General features: G+C 43.9%; 1 protein-coding gene across 2 annotated transcripts in view; it reads right to left on the reverse strand.

Annotated features, from left to right (window-relative positions):
• Positions 1–7,981: 7,981 nt before the first annotated feature.
• The window catches only part of cap2 (cyclase associated actin cytoskeleton regulatory protein 2), a 221,474-nt gene continuing 205,085 nt past the window's right edge, over positions 7,982–24,370 (reverse strand). For both annotated transcript variants that reach the window (XM_070880658.1, XM_070880657.1), the window contains 5 exons: positions 18,890–19,065; positions 15,896–16,019; positions 15,653–15,735; positions 13,303–13,443; positions 7,982–9,373 (listed from right to left, as the gene is read on the reverse strand). In XM_070880658.1, the coding sequence (XP_070736759.1) occupies positions 9,290–9,373; positions 13,303–13,443; positions 15,653–15,735; positions 15,896–16,019; positions 18,890–19,065 (608 nt within the window). In that variant the 3' untranslated portion in view covers positions 7,982–9,289. The remainder of the gene's footprint in view (positions 9,374–13,302; positions 13,444–15,652; positions 15,736–15,895; positions 16,020–18,889; positions 19,066–24,370) is intronic.

The raw sequence follows: 24,370 nt of genomic DNA on the forward strand, positions 1-24,370 counted from the left end.
CTCGGGGGCTGCGCAGATCTGCTCTCCGGTGCCTGGTCCAACTGAAGGTGGGGGCTTGCTCTGCCTCGGAGCACGGGGGACGTCGATCGCTGGAGGGATGACGTCTTCCCAGTTCCAATGAATCTTCCCCATCCATCTTCTTCCAAGTAACGCTGGTCCATCACCTGAAACAATCCACAATGGTAAATTGTGCACCACGCCATCATGGGATACGCTTACATCCGCATTACCAACAACTGATATCAGTTCCTTGGTGTAGGTGCGCAGCTTTGCCTGAACCGGGACCAGCTTGGGTTGTTCAGCTTGATCGTTCCATAGCCTCTCAAAGGCTTCCTGGCTCATTACTGACTGACTCGCCCCCGTGTCCACTTCCATGAAGACTGGAACACCATTTATCTCGACTTCCATTATCACTGGAGGACAATCTGTTGTGCAGGTATATACTCAATATACTTTGTCCTGGGACTGAGCTGCCTCTCTAGCCATCTCCTCGTAATCCACGCTGGATTCACAGCCATTTGCTGACTCCTCTTCCACGTGGTGAGTCACAGCTCTTTTATACTTTTGCTGGAGGTGGCCCTTTGTGCTGCAGCTTTTGCACACATAGTCTCTGAATCGACACTGATGAGCCCTGTGATTACCTCTGCAACGCCAGCATGGTGCTACTTGACTTAACGTTTGCACCCCTCGGCGGACTCAGAGTTAAAGGACTCGGGGGGGCCTGTACGCTTCGCCCTGGGCAGATTCGCGTTCAACAGTTCTGCCTGTGAAAGGCACCATTCTATTTACCGTACTTGCCAGGTTTGAGTCCTGAGAGTGAGTCATCATTTGCTTGGAGCTGCAGCTTGAGGTCATGAACGCCTGGCTGATGCTGATGGCCTTCTCCAGATTGATGGTAGTTTCGGCAGACAGTAGCCTGTGAAGAAGGGCCTCATGACCGATGCCAATTACGAAGACGTCCCGCAACGCATCGGCGAGGGATGCGCCGAATTACACGGTCCTGCCAGCTTCCTGAGGTCGGCAGCATACTTCGCGATTTCCTGGCCCTCGGAGCGGCAGTGTGTATAAAATCGATGCCTGGCTCTCTTTCGGTTTGAGTTGGTCCCGAATTAGCACTTTCAGCTGATCGTATGACTTGCTCGTTGTTTTCTCTGGTGCAAGTCCCTGACGAGGCCGTAGACCGCGGGCCCACAACTGGTCAACAGGCTAACTCTGCGCTTATCTGCCAGCATGGTCGGATCATCACCTACCAGGTCATTTGCTGTGAAATATTGGCCAAGCTGCTCAGTAAAGGCTTCCCAATCTTCACCCGATGAGAACTTTTCTAATGCACCAAAGTTAGTCATTTTTGCGTGAAACTTCGTAATCTCGCCGCCAGTTGTTATGTCTTTAATACTCTTATGAATGACTCCATGAGGTCTAGTATTGTGCTTGAGCTGTTGTGACCTTAGTCCCATTTATTGTAACTCCAGTGAGGCACAAGCATGGTGGGCAGCCTTTTATACTGGGCCCTGCACACCTATGCAGGTGACCCTCAGGTCTCCCACCTCTGGTGGCACACCTTGTGTGACTATACAGTTAGTATACATCGTCTACAAACATGACAGTCGTCCATCGGGAACGAGAATCGAGGGTCCAACTGGAGGGGATTGTCAGCGAGGAGGTTGGCCTGGAAGGTAGGCCGCAGTTGGAGGTGGGCAGTGAGTTCTTGCAGCATGGTTTAAGGGGAAGGTGGAGTACTTTAAGGGTCAGAGTTAGGACCAGAGGAGGCTAAAACAGTGAGGAGGGAGTGGGGGGAGGTTTAAGGGAGAGGTGGAAGATGGCATCAGATGGTCAAATGAAGGCTTGTTTGGGGAGAGCTCCCTAGGGAGCTGCTATCCCATCCGCCATCTTGGATTCTCAACAAGCCATTAGGTTAATGGCTTTCCAATTAACATCTTTTCTAGTTTGGTGAGTTTCAAAGCATGCTTTCTTTGCTCCTTGAGCTCTGCCCAGTGCGAGGAGACATGAACTTAGGGAAGTCATCCATTTTGTTTCTTTCAACACTGCAGCCTTTCTGTATAATCTACACTTTTAAACATTTATATATATATACACAGAATCAATGTTATTACTAAACCTTTTTATTCTTACACCATGATGTACGAGGTTTCTTCTGTGAAGTCAAGTCCATCTACGGCCCAAGCACCTAAGTCCCCACCCCACTGCTGGCCAAAAACGGACACTCATTAAGGACAGCGAGGCAGTCAGGGCTCCTTAACTGAGGCTTTGCCTTCGACGCGAGTGTCCTTAACTCCATCCCGCAGCATGCTACTCACCACCATCTCACCAAAACCCCAACCCTGCACGAGATAGAAAAGGCCATCGGTCAGCTCAAGAACAACAAGGCCTCAGGAGCAGATGGAATCCCCATCGAGGCATTAAAGTATGGCAGCAAAGCACTATTGGCACATATACATGACCTCATCGCTCTTATCTGGAAGGAGAGCATGCCAGCAGATCTGAGATGCCGTAATTGTGACCATCTTCAAAAAAGGGGACAAGTCCGCTTACGGTAACTACAGAGGAATTTCCCTGCTGTCGGCCACTGGGAACGTCATTGCAAGAATCCTCCTCAATCGTCTTCTACCCATGGTTGAAGAGCTCCTCCAAGAGTCGCAATGCGGATTCCATCCACTAAGGGGTACAACGGACATGATCTTCACCGCGCGTCAACTACAACAGAAATGCAGGGAACAGCATCAACCCTTGTACATAGCCTTCTTTGACCTCACAAAGGCCTTTGACACTCAACCGTGAGGCACTATGGAGCGTCCTCTATTTCGGCTGCCCCCAAAAGTTAGTCACCATCCACCGCTTGCTCCACGGTGACATGCAAGCCATGATCCTGATCAACGAATCCACCACAGACCCAATCCACATCCGGACTGGGGTCAAGTTGGGCTGAGTCATCGCACCAACGCTTTTCTCGATCTTCCTTGCTGCAATGCTCCATCTCACTCTCAACAAGCTGGAGTGGAACTAAACTATAGAACTAATGGGAACCTGTTCAATCTTCGTCGCCTCAAGGCTAGATCCAAGGTTGTCCCATCCTCTGTCATCGAGTTATAGTACATGGATGACGCTTGCATCTGCACGCACTCAGAGGCCGAACTCCAAGCCATCATCAACAGCTTCACCGAGACATACAAAAGCATGGGCCTTACGCTAAACATCTGTAAAACAAAGGTCCTCCACCAACCTGACCCCACCACACAGCACTGCCCCTCCTTCATCAAAATCCACAGCAATGTGGACCATTTTCCATATCTCGGGAGCCTACTATCAGCAAGGGGTCCAACACTGCCTCCAGTGCGCCAGCGCAGCCTTCGGTCGCCTGAGGAAGAGAGTGTTTGAAGACCAGGACCTCAAAACCGGCACCAAGCTTATGTTCTAAAAGGTTACTGCACAAGATAAAAGTTCATGGGGTTGGGGGTAATATACTAGCATGGATAGAGGATTGGCTAACTAACAGAAAACAGAGTCGGGATAAATGGTTCATTCTCAGGTTGGCAATCAGTAACTAGTGGGGTGCCGCAGGGATCAGTGCTGGGACCCCAACTATTTACACTATACTAGGGACCGAGTGTAACATAGCCAAGTTTGCTGACGATACAAAGATGGGAGGAAAAGCAATGTGTGAGGACATAAAAAACCTGCAAAAGGACATAGACAGGTGAAGTGAGTGGGCAAAAATTTGGCAGATGGAGTATAATGTTGGAAAGTGAGAGATTATGCACTTTGGCAGAAAAAAACTGCAGAAAAAGAGTAAGTTATTATTTAAATGGAGAAAAATTGGGGGTCCTGGTGCATGAAACACAAAAGGTTAGTATGCAGGTACAGCAAATGATCAGGAAGGCCAATGGAATCTTGGCCTTTATTGCAAAGGAGATGGAATATAAAAGCAGGGAAGTTTTCCTAGTTATACAGGGTATTGGTGAGGCCACACCTGGAATACTGTATAGTTGTAGTTTCCATATTTAAAGAAAGGATATACTTGCTTTGGAGGCAGTTCAGAGGTTCACTAGGTTGATTCCAGAGATGAGGGGGTTGACTTATGAGGAAAGGGCGAGAAGGTTGGGCCTCTACTCACTGGAATTCAGAAGAATGAGAGGTAATCTTATCGAAACGTATAAGATTATGAGGGGGATTGATAAGGTGGATGCAGAAAGGATGTTTCCACTGATAAGGGAGACTAGATCTATGGGGCATAATCTTAGAATAAGGTGCCACCCATTTAAAACTGAGATGAGGAGGAATTTCTTCTCTAAGTGTTGTAAATCTCTACCTCAGAGAGCTATGGAAGCTGAGTCAGAGATAGACAGTTTCTTAACTGATAAGGGAATAAGGAGTTATGGGGAGCGGGCAGGGAAATGGACCTGAGTGCATGATCGGATCAGCCATGATCGTATTGAATGATGGAGTAGGCTCGAGGGGCCAAATGGCCTTCTCCTGCTCCTATTTCTCATGTTCTTATGTAAAGGGCAGTTGTGATACCCGTCCTCCTATATGGCTCAGAGACGTGGACCATATACAGCAGACATCTCAAAGTGCTGGAGAAGTACCATCAAAGCACTGACCATACTCAACTAACTCCGTTGGACGGGCCACATCGTCCGCATGCCCGACACGAGACTCCCTAAGCGCTCTACTTGGAACTCCTACATGGTAAGCGAGCCCCAGGTGGGCAGAGGAAACATTTCAAGGACATCCTCAAAGCCTCCTTCGTAAAGTTTAACATACCCATCGTGCGGTAAACCAGGCTCCCCACCCACCCTTTCCTTCAACCACCTGCCCCACCTGTGACAGAGACTGTAATTCCCACAATGGACTGTACAGCCACCTGAGAACTCACTTTTAGAGTGGAAGCAAGTCTTCCTCGATTCCGAGGGACTGCCTATGATGATGAGTCTGCACGGAGTGGCCGGGCAGGTGCGGAAGTACTTTCTAGCTGACTTCAAGGTTTCTGCACAAACAAGTTGCTTCCACATATGGATAGACAAATAGACCTCCACTTGGCATTGAGCATGTTTGGGAGAAAGAGCAGAAACAAGCAGCACAAGCTGCTACAAGAGGGAGGAGGAAGGGAGGCTGCAACCTAGACAGCCCTTTTTGCCTGTGCTTTACTTGAACAAATAATTCATTAGCGATACCAATAACCTCAACAATTCTCCATTCATCAACAGTCCCACACCTTACCTTCCCTCTGTCACTGACCATCACATCTTGCCCTCAGCGCAAAAATAAAAGCCAACACAATGCATATTCCAATACAAATGTATAATTCAAATCAGGTCATAGTGCATACAAAAATAGACTAATCACCCTTGTGCATTTCCTTAGTGCCTCTTGCATGTGTCTTTGCTTGTCCTAGTGCTCCTACAAGGTGCTACTCCAGCATGGCTGGTGGAAGATTTCAGTGGAGTGGACCTTGGAGGACAATCTTGAGCAGCTCTGGGCTAATGGTGGGAGCATGAATGATGTCATCCTGAGAGAGGAGCCACTGCCACGCCCTCGGGGCGATCCTAGTGCTCTGGTGGAGAGCAGATTACTGGAGTCCTGTGATGCCTTGGAAGCCCTTTTGTACAGAGCCATGATGCCAGCGATCTGAGCTTGCATGGCAGGAAGCTGAGATTGCATGACACTAGTCTGAGCTTGAATGGCAGCAGTTTGAGCTTCCGCTGCAGCACTCAGACATTGGGTGGATGCTGCTTGTGTTGCAATGGAAGCTGAGACATTGGTCATCAGACGCTGCATCATGTTTGGTTCCACAGGTGTGTTGATGGAGATGGCCACCAGTTCCATGTTGGAAAGGATGGGCTCCAAGCTCTGTGCAAAACTCTGTGCCAAGTTTGTGCTGGACTCTTCCATGCTCCTTGACATTGAATGCAGGCATTCCAGTGCACCAACATTTAGTTATATACACCCATCAGTCTTCTTCTGTAGCCTGGCCCATCGAAGTCATCATCTGAGTCCTCTGCAGCAGAACTAGTGTATGACCTTGCCCTCCGGCAAGCTGGCACCTGCATTATCCCTTTCCCGTACCCTACAAATTGTGAAGGAAAGCTTAAGATCTTGATAGCGCTCTAGTCGCTCACCTTGTAACTTTGTAACCCATCCTTGCAACTTTGAGGATTCATTATGGTGTGATAGGAAACTGAAAATCAACTAAACTAAAAGACAACTAACAGATCTATTGATCATTGTCTTGTTTGTTTGTGATATAGGCTACCCTTTTAACTGAAAGACCATTGATCCCTTATTTAAGCATTCCTCGCTAAAAAAAACCTCTCCTTACTGTTAAGCTTTTTCTTGCTATATGTCATTCATATCCTGAAGCATTCTGGAAATGAGCAACATGACCATTTTATTATTCCTAGCTATGGTACAAGTCTACAAGCTACTAATGTCAAATCAAAAATCGGAATCATTATCAGATTAAACCACATCCTAACCATACAAGAATAGGGTATCTTATTCTTCTTGAGCAATTGCTTTTACCACCAAGTGGCTTGCTAGGCCATTTCAGAGGGCATTAACAGTCCATCACATGGTGTGGCTAGAGTTGCATGCAGGCCAGACCTTTGAGGTGACAGGCTCCATTCCCTGAAGGATAACAGTGAACCAGTTGGGTTTTTATTGAGAATCTGGGGGCTTTTGTGATCATTTCTTTCCACGCTGGCCCACAAATTATCAGATTTATTGAATTCAATTTCACAACTTGCCATCATGAGATTTGAATTCGGAATCTGGATTCTCCTTCAAATTGGTTAGAATAAGAAAGAAAGAACATCTGGTGTTTTTTCTATAATGCACCTTTATATATACATTTAGATACCACCTTTCCCAACCTCAGGCTGTACCAAAGTGCTTCACAGCCAATGAAGTATGTTTGAAGTGTAGTCACTGTTGTAATGTAGGGAAACGCAGCAGCCAACTTGCACGTAGCAAGGTCTCAGACAGCAATGAGATAAATAACCAGATTATCTATTTTAGTGATGTTGGTTAAGGGATAAACATTGGCCAGGGTATCGGAAAAAAATTCCCAACTCTTTTTTGAATATATCATGGGACCTTTTATGTCCACCTGAGAGGGCAGACTGAGCATCAATTTAAAGTCTCATTCAAAAATCCCCTCGACAGTGCAGCACTCCTCCAGTACTGTACTGAAGTGTCAGCCTAAATTATCTGCTCTGGAGTGGGGCTTGAACCCACAAACTATTGACTCAAAAACCAGCCTGTTACCCCGAGCCACATCCAAATAGGGGGTAGTCGATGGCCTCGTCGGGCGGGATCGAAGGCCTTATGGGGGATATCCGATTGGGGGTGGGCGTGGTTGAGGTAGGGACGCTGGATCCAGGAGGTAAGTGTAAAGGTAGTTACCTCCTGGATCCAGCAGTCCTCACATTACTTTAGCTGGCGGGTTTCACGAGGCCTGCAAAATCCGACCAGATAAAGTTAAATTCAAAATGGAGGTAAATCGGTGGCATGCCAGCCTTATTCTAATATTTAAATGGGCCTCCTGGGTTGGCTGCCTGCCCCCCCGTCCCGCCTCCATTAAAACTGGAAGTGGATGGGTTGGAGACGGGTTCTGGTCAGAATTCAGATTTTTAACATGTTAACTTCCCACACGACTCCAACCCACCCATTCTTTTTTCCCCCATTAACTCGGTTTCTCTTTTCACAGATGCTGCCTGAATTGCTGAGTGTTTTTCAGCATTTTCTGTTTTTATTTAAGATTCATAATATCATTAGCCAGTCTTGCAGAGCCCTATAATCAGTAAATCTAATGCCGTCAAAAAATAACTTATCCTGGAGAAACAATCACATCATTTTGAGTAAAACATAAAAAGCACATATTAAGGCACAGACCTTAGTTAGATTCATTAGTGATGTGCACCATAATCCTCAGACCTGGAATAGTAAAGTACCACGCTGATCATTGCACGGTTTGCAACAGTTTGGTTTTTATTTGCAGAACGCCTTCCTTGTGACAAATTTCAAAAATCTTCAAACCATCTAGGGATATTACAAATTACAGTAACTAATCCCTCAAAAATAATTTCATTAACAGGAACAACTGCAATACTACATTGCAACAGACTGTATCCGTTTTCTACACTAAGATATTGTTGAGGACAAACTTTGGAACTTAGAACAGTAAAAGTCTACGTTAATCTTGCTGATGTGTGTGAGGACATCGTGGTACCTGCATAACATTACGTTTATGCAAGCCATTACATTGTAATATCACTGCCAGGACCCAACTGCTGCATATACAAGACACTGAACAATACAGATCTGCAGATGTGAGCCTATGTTCTATGCTCTAGATTACCTTGAAATGGTCTAGCCATTTTAACAAAAGCTTGGAGAGGGAAAGAATTCAAATCTACTTTTACAGAGTGACTCCCATGTCTGCTTGTACCTACATTACATTATGCCAACACCTTAAGAAAAGGCAGGTGTTAGCTTCACCTTGTAAATAAAGAGTCCTCATCCCTGGTTACAAATTTAGACTCCATATTGATGGGCAAAAATTCAACATTAGTGGATGAAACAAAATTGAAAAAAACAAAAATATATAAAAAAAAAGACATTTTTGAAACTTAAAAAAAAAGTGGTTGTTAAAATTTGTTGTCCAGTTCCTCTCTGAAAGGACATCATCCACCCTGATCAAGAAAATGTGGCAAACTATTATGAAATAATGGCACAATTTACCTGCAACACAAGGGGGACGCATGGAACGTTAATTGAAACCGTTACATAGCAACTATGTATTAGAGATACTGCTGTTCTTGGAATAAATTTCAATGGAGACTAAAAAAAAGAGGCAAGACCAACTTTTTTTTGTCCCTTTAAGAGGAACACTGCAGGGACGGTGACATGCAGAATTATAAAATTGACTATAACCAGGAGGTGCAATGATTAATTCTGAATTAACTGAAATACTGGGGGTTATCTAAATTGATGTAAGAACTGGGCGAGATTTTGTCATACAAAGCACAAAAAGTACAAAGTTGTCAATTACACCCAAAATATGTACAAGTTTCGTAACCCTTAGTTACTGAAAACAGAGCGCCTGTAAGACTGTCAATCATTGCACCCCTACTTGTAATGCAATTACTGCAAGGTGTCTGACTACTGTAGTATTGTATGCTATGGCTGCACAAAGTGTAAATTGCATTATGGTGAACTCTAACTCTAGAATACAACGCGTGAATTGTGGAACAGCTCGTAACTTCGACAGTTAGCCAACATTCTCTGCCGCTTCAGTAAACAGCTTTGTCCCATCCCATGTAGTTTTGAACTGTTCAGGGACCGGATACTCTTTCTGTAAAAGAAGCAAAACATGCGCATCCGTTAGCAAATATGACTTCATACTTGAAACAATTCTGCCCAGCAAGCATTTAAAATCACAGATTACTAATAATTCTCAACAGTATAGGGCGGGCATAGAATCATACAGCACACGGGACCATTCGGCCCACTGTTTCCATTCCGGCTTTTTGAAAGAACTATCCAATTACTCCCACTCCCCTGCTCTTTCTAAACAGCCTTGCAATTATCTCCTTTTCAAGTATATATCCAATTTGTCCAAGCTTTTTAAAATCCTGGTGGGCCTCACAGGTGGAGCACATTCAAAGTTTAAAGCTGCGTTCCCATATACTGCATCTCCAGAGGCTGATCTTGGTGCGCTGATTTGGAATTTTCCACCAATGAGGCAACAGTGTTAAAAACAATCCTTTCCAAACCTCCAGGTCCACAAATTTCAAACAGAACTGACCCCGAGCCCTAAATTAAACAGTCAAGCAGAGTCGGCACTGTATTATGAAAGGGAAATCATGTTTGTCAAATTTGCTGGAGTTCTTTGGGGTGGATAAAAGGGGAACCAGTAGATGTAGTGTATTTAGATTTCCAGAAGGCATTTGATAAGGTGCCACATAAAAGGTAACTGCACAAGATAAGAGCTCATGGGGTTGGGGGTCATATATTAGCATAGATAGAGGATTAGCTAACTAACAGAAAACAGAGAGTCGGGATAAATGGTTATTTTCAGGTTGGCAAACTGTAACTAGTGGGGTGCCACAGGGATCAGTGCTGGGGCTTCAACTATTTACAATCTATATTAATGATTTGGATGAAGGGACCGAGTGTAATGTAGCCAAATTTGCTGATGATACGAAGATAGGTGGGGAACCAAGTTGTGAAGAGGACACAAAGAATGCGCAAAGAGATAGATAGGCTCAGTGAGTGAGCAAAAATTTGGCAGATGGAGTATAATGTGGGAAAATGTGAGGTTATCCACTTTGGTAGGAAAAATAAAAAAGCAAATTATTATTTAAATGGAGAGGGATTACAAAATGCTGTGGTACAGAGGAATCTGGGGGTCCTTGTACATGAATCACAAAAAGTTACCATGCAGGTACAGCAAGTAATTAGGAAGGCAAATGAAATGCTGGCCTTTATTGCAAGGGGGATGGAGTATAAAAGTAGGCAAGTCTTGCTACAACTGTACAGGGTGTTGGTGAGACCACACCTAGAGTACTGCGTACAGTTTTGGTCTTCTTTGTTTAAGGAAGGATATACTTGCATAGGAGGCAATTCAGAGAAGATTCACTAGGTTGATTCCTGAGATGAAGGGGTTGTCTTATGACGATAGGTTGAGCAGGTTAGGCCTATACACATTGGAGTTTAGAAAAATGAGAGGTGATATTGAAACGTATAAGATTCTGAGGGGGCTTGACAGGGTAGGCACAGAGAGGATATTTCCCCTGTGGGGGAATCTAGAACTAGGGGGCATAGTTTCAGAATAAGGAGTAACCCATTTAAAATGGAGATGAGGGGGAATTTCTTCTCGCAGAGGGTCGTGAATCTTTAGAATTCTCTATCCCAGACAGCTGTGGAGCATGGGTCATTGAATATATTTATGGTGGAGATAGACAGATTTTTGAACTATAAAGGGAGTCAAGGGTTACGGGGAGCAGGCAGGAAAGTGGAGTTGAGACCAAGATCAGATCAGCCATGATCTTAAATGGCCTATTCCTGCTTCTATTTCTTATGTTCATATGCAAAGTGTGTGCTTCCTAGCTTATTCTCAACTGCGCCAATGACCTTCGCCTCAGTTTCTTCTCCTGAATGTACCATTTAACTATACGGTGCAGCAACTTCACAAAATTAATTAAAAAATTAAGTGGAAATAAGGACTGAATTGCCCGGGCTTCACGGGTCAGATTAGCCCGGCCAGTGTTTGGACACTTGTGGCATAGGGTAAAGATTACTGTATGATGTTATCAATACTTAAAGCATTCGTACCAAACTCCTTTCTCTACTGTTTTAGTGGCAGTCTATCCATTTATTTTAAAGAGGATGACATCCCTGTTAAAATGGGAAAGGCGGGAACCTCGCATGAGCTTATTGTGCATAGCTGACAGTAACTTCTACCTTTATAATCCTTATCCAAACCAAAAGGAAATAAACCAAGATATGAACAAATAAAGCCTCGGTAGTCAGTTCTCATCATCCGCACTGAATATGGCTATCAACGACTGATTGAACCATTGACCTTTCCCGTTGTAATTTTATGGTTCATTACTCTTTAGTGCCCGTGCTCAGAACCATAGCAACAGCAGAACACTGACTGAACTGTATTTCAGGGCAAAACTGTTAAAAGGAGAAGCTTTCATTGAAAATCACTTTAAGGCTGAAGTTCTCAGCTGTTTTCATTTCACGACAAATAACTGAGCTCTAAAAAGAAAGGTTACTGAAAAATTCAATGTATTTTTGAAGATCTATGTAAATACTAAAAAAAAGGACAAACTGATCGACAGAAAATCCGATGGAATAAAACTAAGCTTTGTGCCCGAATTCCCAAAATGCATCCCTGTCATGAACACCTGGTGCTGGAAGTGCCAATTGGTAAAATCTACTCCTACATGTCCAATGTCTGTCAAGAATGGAATTAATGCCATTAAAATCATTTTTTGGAGATTTGAGGTAACTAATTCCTTACCAATTAGGTTACTTCCTTACAAATATTTGATCAAACATATAAATGCTGGTCGTTGCTCATTCCCCTTCCTCATAAATTTAAATACTCACACGATCTGGGGCTAGGGTGTGAAAAATCCACTGATCAATACTTGTTTTTGTTAAACTTCAATTTTTCCAAACTTAGGCAGCTCTTTAAAAAAACTCAGCGGTTTCCTTTCAATTAGATCATGGCTGATCTGTACCTTAACTCCATTTACCCGCCTCCGCTCCATATCCCTTGATATCATTATCTACCCAAAATCTAATGATCTCGGTCTTGAAAGCTCCAACTGACCTAGCATCCACCGCCTTTTGGGGAAGAGAATTACAAATTTCTACTATCCTATGTGTGAAAAAGTTCTTCCCGATTTCAATCCTGAATGGTCTAGCTCTAATTTTAAGATCATGTCCTCTCGTACATGATTCCCCATCAGAGGAAACAATTTCTCTGGCCGGAACTTTCTGGAGAAAGGCGGGTTAGGGGCAGGGGGGCTCCGATGCAGTTGGGAAACCCGGGAGGCCAGGTTTACCACAGGCCCTGCCGACTTTAACAGCAGGGCCTGATTTATAGGTGAAGCCTTGGTTTCCAACTCACAGCCAGCCAGATTGAGATTCTAGCTGGCTGCGGGTGGGTACGTTAAAATTCCCCCCAATCTGTCTCTACCCTTTAGAATCCTTTTAACATTTTAAACACGTCGATCAGATCACCCCTCAACCTTCTACACTCAAAGGGAATACAAGCCAAGTGTATGTAACCTGTCCTCATAATTTAACCCTCCATGTCCTGGTATCGTTCTGGTGAATCTGCGCGGTACCCTGTCCAAGGCCAATATAGCCTTCCCGAGGTGTGGGGTCTAAAACTGAGCACAGTACTCCAGATGGAGTCTGATCAAGGCTTTATACAACTGAAGCATAACTTCCTCCCCTTTGTATCCCAGCCCCCTGGAGATAAAGACCAACATTCCATTAGCCTTTTTAATTGTCGGCTACTTCAAGTTTTTAACTTGACAAACACTGCAGCTTTTTGGGGAAAGGAAGGGGAAATGTTTGCCTTCAGCGCTCCCCACACACAGCTTTGCATATCGGGTATTCGGCTGCATGTTTCCAACAAAACTCTGCACTGGGAGGGCAGATGATGAAAATTTTCCCCCAGGGAGTCAAGTATGAAAGCCATCGTAATCACATTGGAGCCTGCAAAGCAACAAATGTTCACGACTGTGTGAAACTTACATAATCATTGTCCTGAGGAATTAGGATGTTCATTTCAGAAGACTTGGCACTGATAATCTCACATCCTAAAGACTCTTCACTGAGGTATATGTGGCAGCCCTCTGTCTTATTTATAGATATAGTCGGTACTTTTCCCATCACCTGCAAAGGCAATGCACAAGCATGGTTATAATCCAGCTAAATAGTAACAGCTTTTATAAGATGCTATGACTGTTGATGAATCACTGGTTGTAATTTACCAAAATTCCCTGGATTCTGGGGATTGTAAAACTGCAAATGTAATGCCCCTATTTAAAAAAGGAGGCAGACAAAAAGCAGGAAACTATAGACCAGTTAGCCCAACATCTGTGGTTGGGAAGATGTTGGAGTCCATTATTAAAAAAGCAGTAGCAGGACATTTGGAAAAGCATAGTTCGGCCCAGCAGAATCAGCATGGATTTATGAAAGGGAAGTCATGTTTCAAGGTGCCAATGGTCCTCTCTATTATGCTGCGCGTCGCAATGTGCAACATGTTTATTCCCGGTCAGCTTCCGTCCGGGTTACGTGTAGGGGTGTCATGAGCCAGGTGGCGAGGCCGTACCCTTTGTCTCCCAGCAGCCAGCTCTGCTCTTCTGGCTGCTGTTGAAACATGGCAGATATAGCACTCTCGCGTAGGATGAATGCATCATGGGTGCTCCTAGGGTATCTCACATCAACTGACATGATGCGATGCATGTCGTCACACATGAGCTGCACATTCACGGGAGTGGAAGCCTTTTCTGTTCCTGTACATCTCGGAATCCTCCAAAGGTGCTCGCAAGGCGATGTGGGTACAATTAACGCAACCCTGTATCTTTGGGAAGCCAGCAATCCTGGAGAAGCCCACAGCCCTGTCACGCATTGCCTGGGGAACTTTATGTAGTTATTCCTCTGGGCATATAGTGTAGCAGTTACCTGCCGAATGCAGATATGTGTTGCATATTGAGAAATGGTGCATACATCCCCAGTTGTGGCCTGGAATGATCCAGATGCATATAGAATGAAAGTGCAGCTGTAACCTTCATTTCAACTGACAAAGCAGTCCTCCCAAGTTGCAGGTCGGCTTTTATTAACTCACAGATCTCGGTTACAACTTATTTGTGGAAACGCAGCCTTCTCACACAGTCTGCATCACTCAGGTGCAGGTATGAACGCCTGGCTCAATATACCCGACGTGGGTAAGGCCTCCTGCCCATCATCCTACATACTCTGAGGTTCCTCATGCGATGACATCAAATCAATCGTCTCTTCCGCAGCACCATCATACAGAAGGCTTGCACGAGGTATAGCATCGTCAATATTGCACCCATAATTAAATTGTACCTTTGCAAGAAGCTCAGGACAGCAGGACATGGAGTTAAAGCTTCTCTCCTCTCTCTCTCTCTCTCTCTCTCTCTCTCTCCCCAAGGTCGACGCCCTAGTATTGGCCACACACATGCGTAATAGGCTTGCTTAGAACGGGAAGCTAGGCATTCAATGACGACATTTGGGGCAATGAAGTCTAATGCAATTCTTTAATTTTAGATTTTTTCCCCAAAGTACCACCTCACCACCGATCGAAAGTCTCCTCACTGGGCTTGAGGGTCAGCCGGCAGAATCGCTCCCTCGCCCGGACACAGGGACTCAGAAAACACTCCCACCCACTCCCCCCTCCCCCCAGGCCTCTTGTGTAAGGCCCTTCTCATCCCTTCCATTCAACTTCCCCCTCCCCTCCCCCCCTCCTCCATCCCCTCCCCTCCGCACCCAGGGGCTTCTTCTGAGCCCGTGTCCGGGTGAGGGACCAATTCTGCCTGCCGATGCTCCGACCCTCGAGCCTCGCATTGAGGAGACGTTCGATGGTGGCGTGGCACTTTGAAAAAAAATCCAAAATTAAAGAATTGCATTAGACTTCCATTTTCTCTGTTTTGAGTTTGAACAAATTAAGTTTCATGATGCATATTTAATGTCTTCTTGAATCCCTGCAAAACTTTGCCTAAAAACAATGGCGTCTTTCTGTGCCGATTTTTTAATGTGCACTGTTTTTTCTTAAGTGCCCAGAAGGATTTTTGGGAGTGGTCACATACACCGTCCTAGGAAAAATGTAAGTTGGCCAAACTTGCAAAAATCTGAAAAACTGGCGCAGGCATCAGGTTACGCCCCCACGACGCAAAAAAATACTAACCTAAAAAAAATCATAACTAACTGAGTTACACTGCGCAGAGACTTTGGGGAAACTTGCAAATTTTAATTTACACCAAAAAAGGCGGCACAGATAACTGGGGAAAGTTGAGTCCTATAATCGAGATGATTTAGTACTCCCAAATACATGCTGATGTTGCAAATTATTTCTTACCTGAACTTCCACATCTCGTGAATTGATGACTTCAACTATTCCCACCACATTGTCGAACACGAGGCCAAGCTTTTTACAAGAATCTGAAACGGTAAAAAAAATACTTCGGGGCCAGCTGCTGTGATGCAAACAAAAGGCGACAGAACTGGACAATTGGAGAGAACATAGTAGTTGCTGCTATGGTGTGCAAGATGAGTCATTTTCATTAGCGATTAACCCTTTGCTATTGATCCACTTACTTACCGACAGTAATGGAATTGATTTTGCCTTGGATTTTCAGCGTGGAGTTGTTACACTTATAGACATAGGCAACATGCTTCAGTTCAGTCTCAGAAATGACAAGGTTTCTATCATTTTCATGGTATTCCTAGAATTAAAGTAATAATGCATTTACCTGTAAATTCAAATATAAAACACAAATATATAGGGGTGGAATTTGGTTATGGCTGGTTTTCAGGTCCATAACCAGTGGAATGGCAATAGTGCGTGCCCCAACCGGAAGGCCCAAGGCTGGCCCACAATTGGGCCTTGGGCCTCTAACATTCGGCCTATTGCGCTCCACGGGAAGCTCGCCCATTTCACGAAGCAGAATATCGGGCAGTTTGCCTCGCTGGCAGCAACCAAGTCCCGAGAGGGGGAAGGTTGAAGCAGCAATGGGAGGGGGCGATCACGAGGACTGTGGAGTCAAGGGGGAGTACTGCTTCACTTCTTGGTTTCACAGGAGCATTAAAAAATTTTAATGTAAAAAATAAAATTTTGCCTTTTGGTGACAATTGTTGCTCTCACCTACACCTCAATGTAAGAAGTTCCTTTAGCATCGGTGCAAACAGTGAAGGTCCCAGCCATAGTTCCCTCTAATTTTTTTTAGTGTGTGGTTCCATTAAATTTGTTGGGTGGTATTTGCAGCGGCAGCTGCTGGTGAGTGGCCTGCGCAGGACCTCCCGATTGGTGCTTAGCCTCACACCTTAGGGAGAACATCGGTCCCAGACTTTAAGTGCGAAGTAGATCAGCACCAAAGTTTAGGGAAGGGTCTGACTACACCAATTCTTTAAGCACAGAGCTAGCTGCTTTCTCTCTCCTGGGAACAAGCCACGTCACTGTGGTGACTACAGATTTGAACTCCATTACCAAATGAGTATATCTCTAATGTGGCTTTTTAAAAAAAATTGGGAGGAGGCATCAGTTGTAATAAAAGTGAAACCACAAACCCACTTAAGACTGTCTAACTCCCAATATAGTAGCACTCATTCACAAGTTGCTCTTGAGTGGTGTCAAATAACAGTATTCACAAATTTGCAAGCCCAGTAAATACTTCAGAGCGGGGCGGTGATATTTTGACGTAGCATCATCGAAGAGTTTGGTCCTTGCAAAGAATATGGCGAAGGGGAAAAGTAGAGGCATCAAGTGTACTTCTCATAGAACCAAAGCTAAATTAGGAGACAATCCTTATTTAAGCCACACTCACCTAATGACATTTGGTGAATTCTGTACAGTCCAACAAGTACTGTCAAACAAACCACTCCTAAAATGTCTACTTTCAAAAACAAAAAACAAGCTGTTTAAATGCATCAACAAAGAAATGTTTCAGTGACAGATGTACTGCAGAAATGGCCCTCTACCACTAGATGTCACTATTGTACTTTGTACAGGGCTCGTCAAGCCTACTGGTGATCGAGGGTAAAGGACAGTAAGGGGACAAAAACTCTCAATTTCACTAAAGTTAGACATGAGTAAAGGGGTTCAATGCTTTAAAAACAATAACTTGTTTTTGCGAAGATTGTCTCTGTTGAAGTTTATGAAATAGGTGAAAAATCCTATACATTTTCAGTAGACTATCCTATCCTAATGCTTACTTAAGTAATAAATGATCCATTAAATCCATCATCCTATTGCTTTTATGCACCACATTCCTTATTGATTATTTTAAGCTCTCAGAGTTTAGAATCGATTTTATTTCAATGGAAGACGGTCAATGGGAGAAATTCTAATTATCTAATAAAAACAACACGGGACATTGACCTATTATTCTTTGATGACACATGGGATTTAGTAATCACCCACTAATGCACAATGTCTTCAGAGATTGCGTGCATGAAACAAAACCTAAAGGCCGTGAATGTACTTTCAACTTATCTAAACAGCTCCATGCCAAGCGGTGGTACTTGGAATAAGCAGTGCGGGTGTTAATTGGACTTTTGGTGCATGAAACTACACCTATCTACTTCATTACTGCAAACATGCAGATTTGTGTAATATAGATAATCTGACACCAGCTGAGTGGGGATATATATTGCAGTAAAGGAATCAATAAATCACTAAGACATTCTGCTCCCTTCCCAGTACTCACTCACTATGCATTATCAATGGTTAAAATCATATAAATCGACTTGAAAATGTGTCCAAGTTAGTAGTGAAAGCCCTCATCATTTGTTTTAATTTTTTTGTTGTTATTTTATTAAAATGGTCAACGAAAACAGGTAAGATTTTACAAACACATCAATCTTTTGGCACTTCACGAAGATCTGCCCTAAATGAATTTGTGTGGCCTAAATTTGGACACAAATTTCCAACGGAAACGTGCATCTCAGTTACATTTATCTTCCAACACCATTGGGAGCCCAGTTAAAATAATTGTACATCAGTTGGCTCCCAAAAACCATTGAATAGCACTGAATTTGAGAAGAGACCCAAGAGACTTAAGTGCAGTACTGAGGGAGTACTAAACTGTCAGAGGTGTCATCTATTGAATGAGATGTTAAACCAAGGCCACGTCTGCACTCTCAGGTGGACATAAAAGATCCCGTGGCACTATTTCCAAGAAGAGCAGGGAAGTTCTCCCTGATGTCCTGGTCAATATTTATCCCTCAACCAACACCACCAAAAACAGATTAGTTAGTCATTAATCTCAATGCTGTTTGTAAAATTGGCTGCTGTGTTTCCTAAATTACAACAGTGACTACACTTCAAATAATACTTCATTGGCTGTGAAGTGCTTTGGTACGTCCTGAGGTCCTGAAAGGTGTTATATAAATGCAAGTGCGTTCTTTCTTATTCTGCCCTTTTTGAATGAAAACACAGGTCCATGAGTTCAAATCCCATGATGGCAAGTATAAGTACGTTTTTTTTTAAGAATGGAATATTGTCTATCAGTACATGGTTATAAGATGTTACAATTTGAGCCTTGGCATTTGTTCCTCGTTGTATAGATATCCTGTACAGTGACTTGGTTATATTTACCACTATCCACTTCTTTCCTTCCAGCTCCAGCAAGGGTGTCCTCGGCTGTGGCGGAGGAGACATGGGAGACGTCGGACTGGCCGAGTGACTCTTTGACGGGGAATTGACGGCTCCACTCTGAGGACGAAGATTTGGATTTTTGTGAGTCTTCTGGTCGTCGGCGACATGGCGGAGACCTGGAGAGAAAAAAAAACATGTTCGTACCTCACACAGAAAACTGTTCAGTTTACTGAATCAGCAGGTGAACCAAATAGTTGCCAAGTATCGGGCATTTGTATTAGTCTCATTAATTTGAGGAGCTTACTGTTTAATATTAAACGGCATCAGTACCATGCGAGCTCCAGCAGGGACTTCAAGGAATATTGGAATTTCAAAATTCATCCAACTGAAATGCGATTGGAACGAGAGGATTTTAGATGGCAAAGCATTTGCTAAAATTTCTATTTCCTAAATTAGACTGACCATGGCCACTGAATCACAAGTGATTTGCTGGAGACTAATTTTTTTTTTTTAAAAAAGGTCCAAACCGTTTTAGATTCTTGCTACAAGAATGTGAAAGGAGGCAGAAATTTCTGCACTGTGAGTTGGAGTGGGTTCAGGGGGAAGGCACAGAAAATTCCCAGTTAGGAAAATCAAGATATCATAGAATTATACAGCACAGAAGACCATTCAGTCCATCGCACCTGTGTCAGCTCTTTGAAAGAGCTATCCAATTAGTCCCATTCCCCTGCTTTTTCCGATTAGCCCTGCAATTTTTTCCTGTTCAAATATTTATCCGATTCCCTTTTAATCTGCTTCCACCACCCTTTCAGGCAGTGCATTCCAGATCATAACAAATTGGTGTGTAAAAAAAATTACTCCATCTCCCCCGTTTTTTTGACAATTGTCTTAAATCTGTGTTGTCTGATTACCAATCTGCAAAGTAGTGGAAACAATTTTGCCTCTATCAAAACCCTCTTATAATTTTGAGCATCCCTATTAAATCTCCCCTTAAACTTCTCTGCTCCAAGAAGAACAATCGCAGCTTCTCTGGCCTATCCACAGAACTGAAGTCCCTTATCCCTGGGACCATTCTGGTAAATGTGATACAAAGTACAGGGTCAGTGAGAGAGATAAGAGGTATTAAAAAGCCACTTTAGTAAATGGCATCAAACTAATAACTGAACATGTTTGAAACAAATGTTAATTTACTGGTTTATTGCTGAAATTGGTAACCTATTTGCACAGCTAACATCAACACATCAGTTTCCCCAGAGCTCAATTAGTCTGATCTTTGTAATAAAATCATTTAGAAATGAAAAGTTTTGCACAGGATCAAAAGAAGCACGCGAGGGTTGGGGGGAAAACCACACACACACACACACACACCACACACCACACACTAAAAAATCCCAAATGCAATCCAAGTTCGAATCATTTTCTTTGCACACACGCTCCACAATTTGTACAAGTGTCAGCCTTGACTTGTTGGTAGCACTCTGACCTCTGAGTCCGAAGGTTGTGGGTTCAAACCCCACTCCAGAGAATGGAGCACAAAATCTAGGCTGACACTTCTCTGTAGCACCAAGGGAATGCTGCACTATTGAAGGTGTTGTCTTTCTGATAAGATGTTAAACTGAGGTCCCATATACCTGCAAGTTCTAGTTAGACTGTTCAAAGGAAATCAAGGGAATTCTCACTGGTGACCTGGCCAACATTCCTTCTTCAGTTGCCACCACCAAAACAGATTATCTGGTCATTATTTCAAAGCTGCTTGTGGGATCTTGCTGTGAGAAAACTAGCTGCCATGTTTGCTTACAAAATAAGTGACTACATTTAAAAAGTAATTCATATGAAGCATTTTGCGACATCCTGAGGACATGAAAGGTACTATGTAAGTGCAAGTTCGCTCTTTATTTATTCTTTGCTCCTCAATCCCTCCAATTCCATTTTTTTAGTGCCCAGAACCATCATTGTTGAATGGAATGGAACCTCCTCTTTGCTGTGATATGGATCCAAAGGCAACTTGAACAGGTTGCTATCTTTCATGTAAGAGCTTCAATAGTCTTAGCAGGTTATTCAGCTATAGGAGGCATCGTAACTGAGCTTGAGGTTATCCTAATCTGACACACACCCACTCACTCAGTCAGTTAGACACTCACAATCTTTCTCAAAGTAGGGGTAGCTGGAAAGTGATAACACTGAGTTGATTTTTATCTGCCCTTGCTAGTCCTGGGGTACTGAGGTCAATTGTAGCGACCCAACTGCTAGCAAACTTAACTCAGCACAGATCAGTGATTGAACCAGGAACCTTTTATTTGGCTCAGCTATTCACTGGATAAACTTGGTGAGACATTAGCAAAACATTAATTTCTCGATTAAGGGTCCTGTTTATCAGCTGAAGATGCTTTTCTAGTATTTTAATAAATGTAAGGAAATAACCGCAACTGACGGTTTCTCACACCTGGAATAGACTTTTGATTCAGTGCTGCAAATAACCAACACACATGGCTAGAATTTGTGCTGGGTAATATTAGTGAACTAACAGCATTCGCCATTATTACCCCTCTGAAAATGACCGTAGCTACAGGATTTAGTGCATGTGCATCTAAACGTGAAAATCCTGAAGTTGCAGTGAGTCACTGCACTGAGGACTCCCATAGCCAGCAATCAGTAAAATCAGTGAACTGATGAAAATGTGGGCTTTTCTGCGGTAACATCGCTGTTAAATCCCCCATTAAATGTTAAACCTTGTTGGATTCTGTGTAACTGGGGGTTTAACAGCGTATTGACTGCTAAACAAACGTTATGGCCCTGAAAATCTCTTTTATTTTTGTGGTGTGTCAAATTTCTCCATTATGATAACATTTACAATAAAAAAACAATGTTGTTTGTTCATTATATTTCAGGTTTTACCATATTCCCATGTGAAAGCCCCAATCTTTGTTTCGCTCTCTAACATTTTTTAAAAAGTCCGGATAAAAGCAGCTTCTCGTTTCCTGTCTGAGAATTCTGTAATGTGGTTGGCTGCTTAGACAGCTTGTTGACATCAGAGCAGTATCGTTCTAGGGATTCCCAGCGCTGAAATCACTTGAATGTCGAAAAAGACAAACTTTTCGCCACAGAGGTCTCTGTGGGCAGCTTTCTTCGGGGCCAGTGGTGAATGCCTTTGCTTCACCGCTGACCGAAAATTCCGGGCCATTATGTACTTCACTGAAAAGTGTAAACATCTTAACAATTTGCATCACTAACATTTGCCTCCAGAGGGTGCACACATCCAATATTCCTAACTGTCGGGAGACAGCTAAGAGATTCTACGAGCTCTTCTCAAACAGGTACAGGCAGAGTTTTCACTGTTTCTTGTGTTATACATAAAAGTTACAACATGGAAACAGTTCATTTCTCAACCAATCATTGTCAGCATTAACTCACCACACAAGCAAATAGTTCTAGTCACATTTATCCACTCTGTTTCTACATCGTTTCATTCTCTTTTCCTTCATTCACCTATCCAATTTAATCGTGAATGGTTGATATAGTTTTTGCCTCAACTATTAAACCTGAAAGTGAATTTCATAGCCTCACAACTCTCCGTGCAAATAAGTTTCTCTCTATTCTAAATCTCTTACAGGAATCTTGTATCTTAAGTTACCATAATTTCGAACCACTTATGCTATTATAATAAATTAGACAGTGTGGTAATTCTAACTTCAAACGTTGCCATTTAAAGTTACACCAGGAAGGAGTGACCTGTCCCTATTGCCCTTTATTTTATATGATAACCACACAACTTTCTAGCATTAACAGTGGACTACACCAGTTTCCTCCACTTTTAATTATTTAATAATTTAATTATAATGAGACTGTTTGCTTCAGTTTTAACCATCATTTAAAATTTAACTGTGGCTGGTTGAGCTTCTCAGACCTTGGTGAACCCGCCAGCTGAGTAAGGCGAGAACAGCTGGATCCAGGAGGTAAGAGCCTTTACACTTACCTCCTAGATCCAGTGTCCCAGCCTCATCCACCCACGAGGCCTCTGATCTCCCCCCACCGTCCTCTGATAACCTTCTTGGACTCCGCCCGCCTCTCTCCCCTACCCCGATGCTTCCTCCCCGCCCCCCCCCCCCCACTCTGATGATGTTGAGGCCGGCCCCAATGCTTTCTCCTCTCCCCCGCCCTCCGATTCTCCTGCCCCAAAACACCCGATCCCTCCCTCCTCTCTGCGGCCTACCCACCCGCAGCCACCAGGGGATGGGAGGAAAGAACAAATGGGAAGATCTGTGATTGGGTGGAAGACAGGAGTGATTAAATGACAAAAGGGATGATAGTGCAAGGCAAAAGGAGATGGTAATGGGACAAGTAAAGAAACAAAAGATTTGTCTAGAAGAGCTGTAAATGGCAACAGCAGGATCATTACCTGCACCCGTTGACTGAACAAAATGGGAACAGCCTTGTGATTATAAGAACACATAACAAGTTTCTTAATACATTGAACATCACATGACTGGCTGAGCCACTCACAATGCAACAGCTCTACAACTATTTTAAAATAAACATATAAAGCCGAGTGCCCCCTTATTAAAGGGGCACTAGAACCCACAAATTACCAAATAAAACTTTAATTAAAATTTGATTGCCGAAGGTGACGATGCACTCCAGTCCCTTTGGTGCCCACCTCTCACGGAAAGCCCCGAGCGTACCGGTAGACACTGCGTACAGGCACATCCTGGCGTGAACGTAGCCGCCAGGAAGAGAGGCAGGCAGTCGGACTGAACGATCCCTCGACCGCCCGCTGCTTGGACCTGTTAATGGCCACCTTCGCCAGGCCCAGAAGCAGTCCTACGAGGAGGCCCTCCGACCTATCCGCTTCCCTCCGCACCGGGTGCCCAAAGATCAGGAGCGTGGGACTGAAGTGCAGCCAGAAATTGAGGAGCAGCCCCATCAAATAATGGAAAAGGCAACAGCTCTACAACTATTTTGTTGTATCTGTAAAACAATAAATCAATAAGTCAAGTGCCCCCTGATTAAAGGGGGGGGGGGGGCACTAAAACCGAGAAACTTATACAAATTAAACTTTAAACATTACATGGTTCAAATTAAAATTTGGTTGCCGGAGGTGATGATGCACTCCAGTCCCTCCTCCGCCCACCTCTCGCGGAAGGCCGCGAGCGTACCGGTGGACACCGCGTGCTCCATCTCCAGGGACACCCTGGCTCGGATGTAACAGCGGAAGAGAGGCAGGCAGTCGGGTTGAACGACCCCCTCAACCGCCCGCTGCCTGGACCGGTTGATGGCTACTTTGGCCATGCCCAGGAGCAGTCCTACGAGAAGGCCCTCTGACCTGCCCGCTCCCCTCCGCACAGGGTGCCCAAAGATGAGGAGCATGGGACTGAAGTGCAGCCAGAAATCGAGGAGCAATCAAATAATAGAAAAGGCAACAGCTCTATAAACCTGTGAGCATACTCACAGGTGCATACATTACAATTGGTAAGTACATTATTC

Source organism: Pristiophorus japonicus, chromosome 5 (genome assembly GCF_044704955.1).
Source record: "Pristiophorus japonicus isolate sPriJap1 chromosome 5, sPriJap1.hap1, whole genome shotgun sequence".
Taxonomy (NCBI): Eukaryota; Metazoa; Chordata; class Chondrichthyes; family Pristiophoridae; genus Pristiophorus; species Pristiophorus japonicus.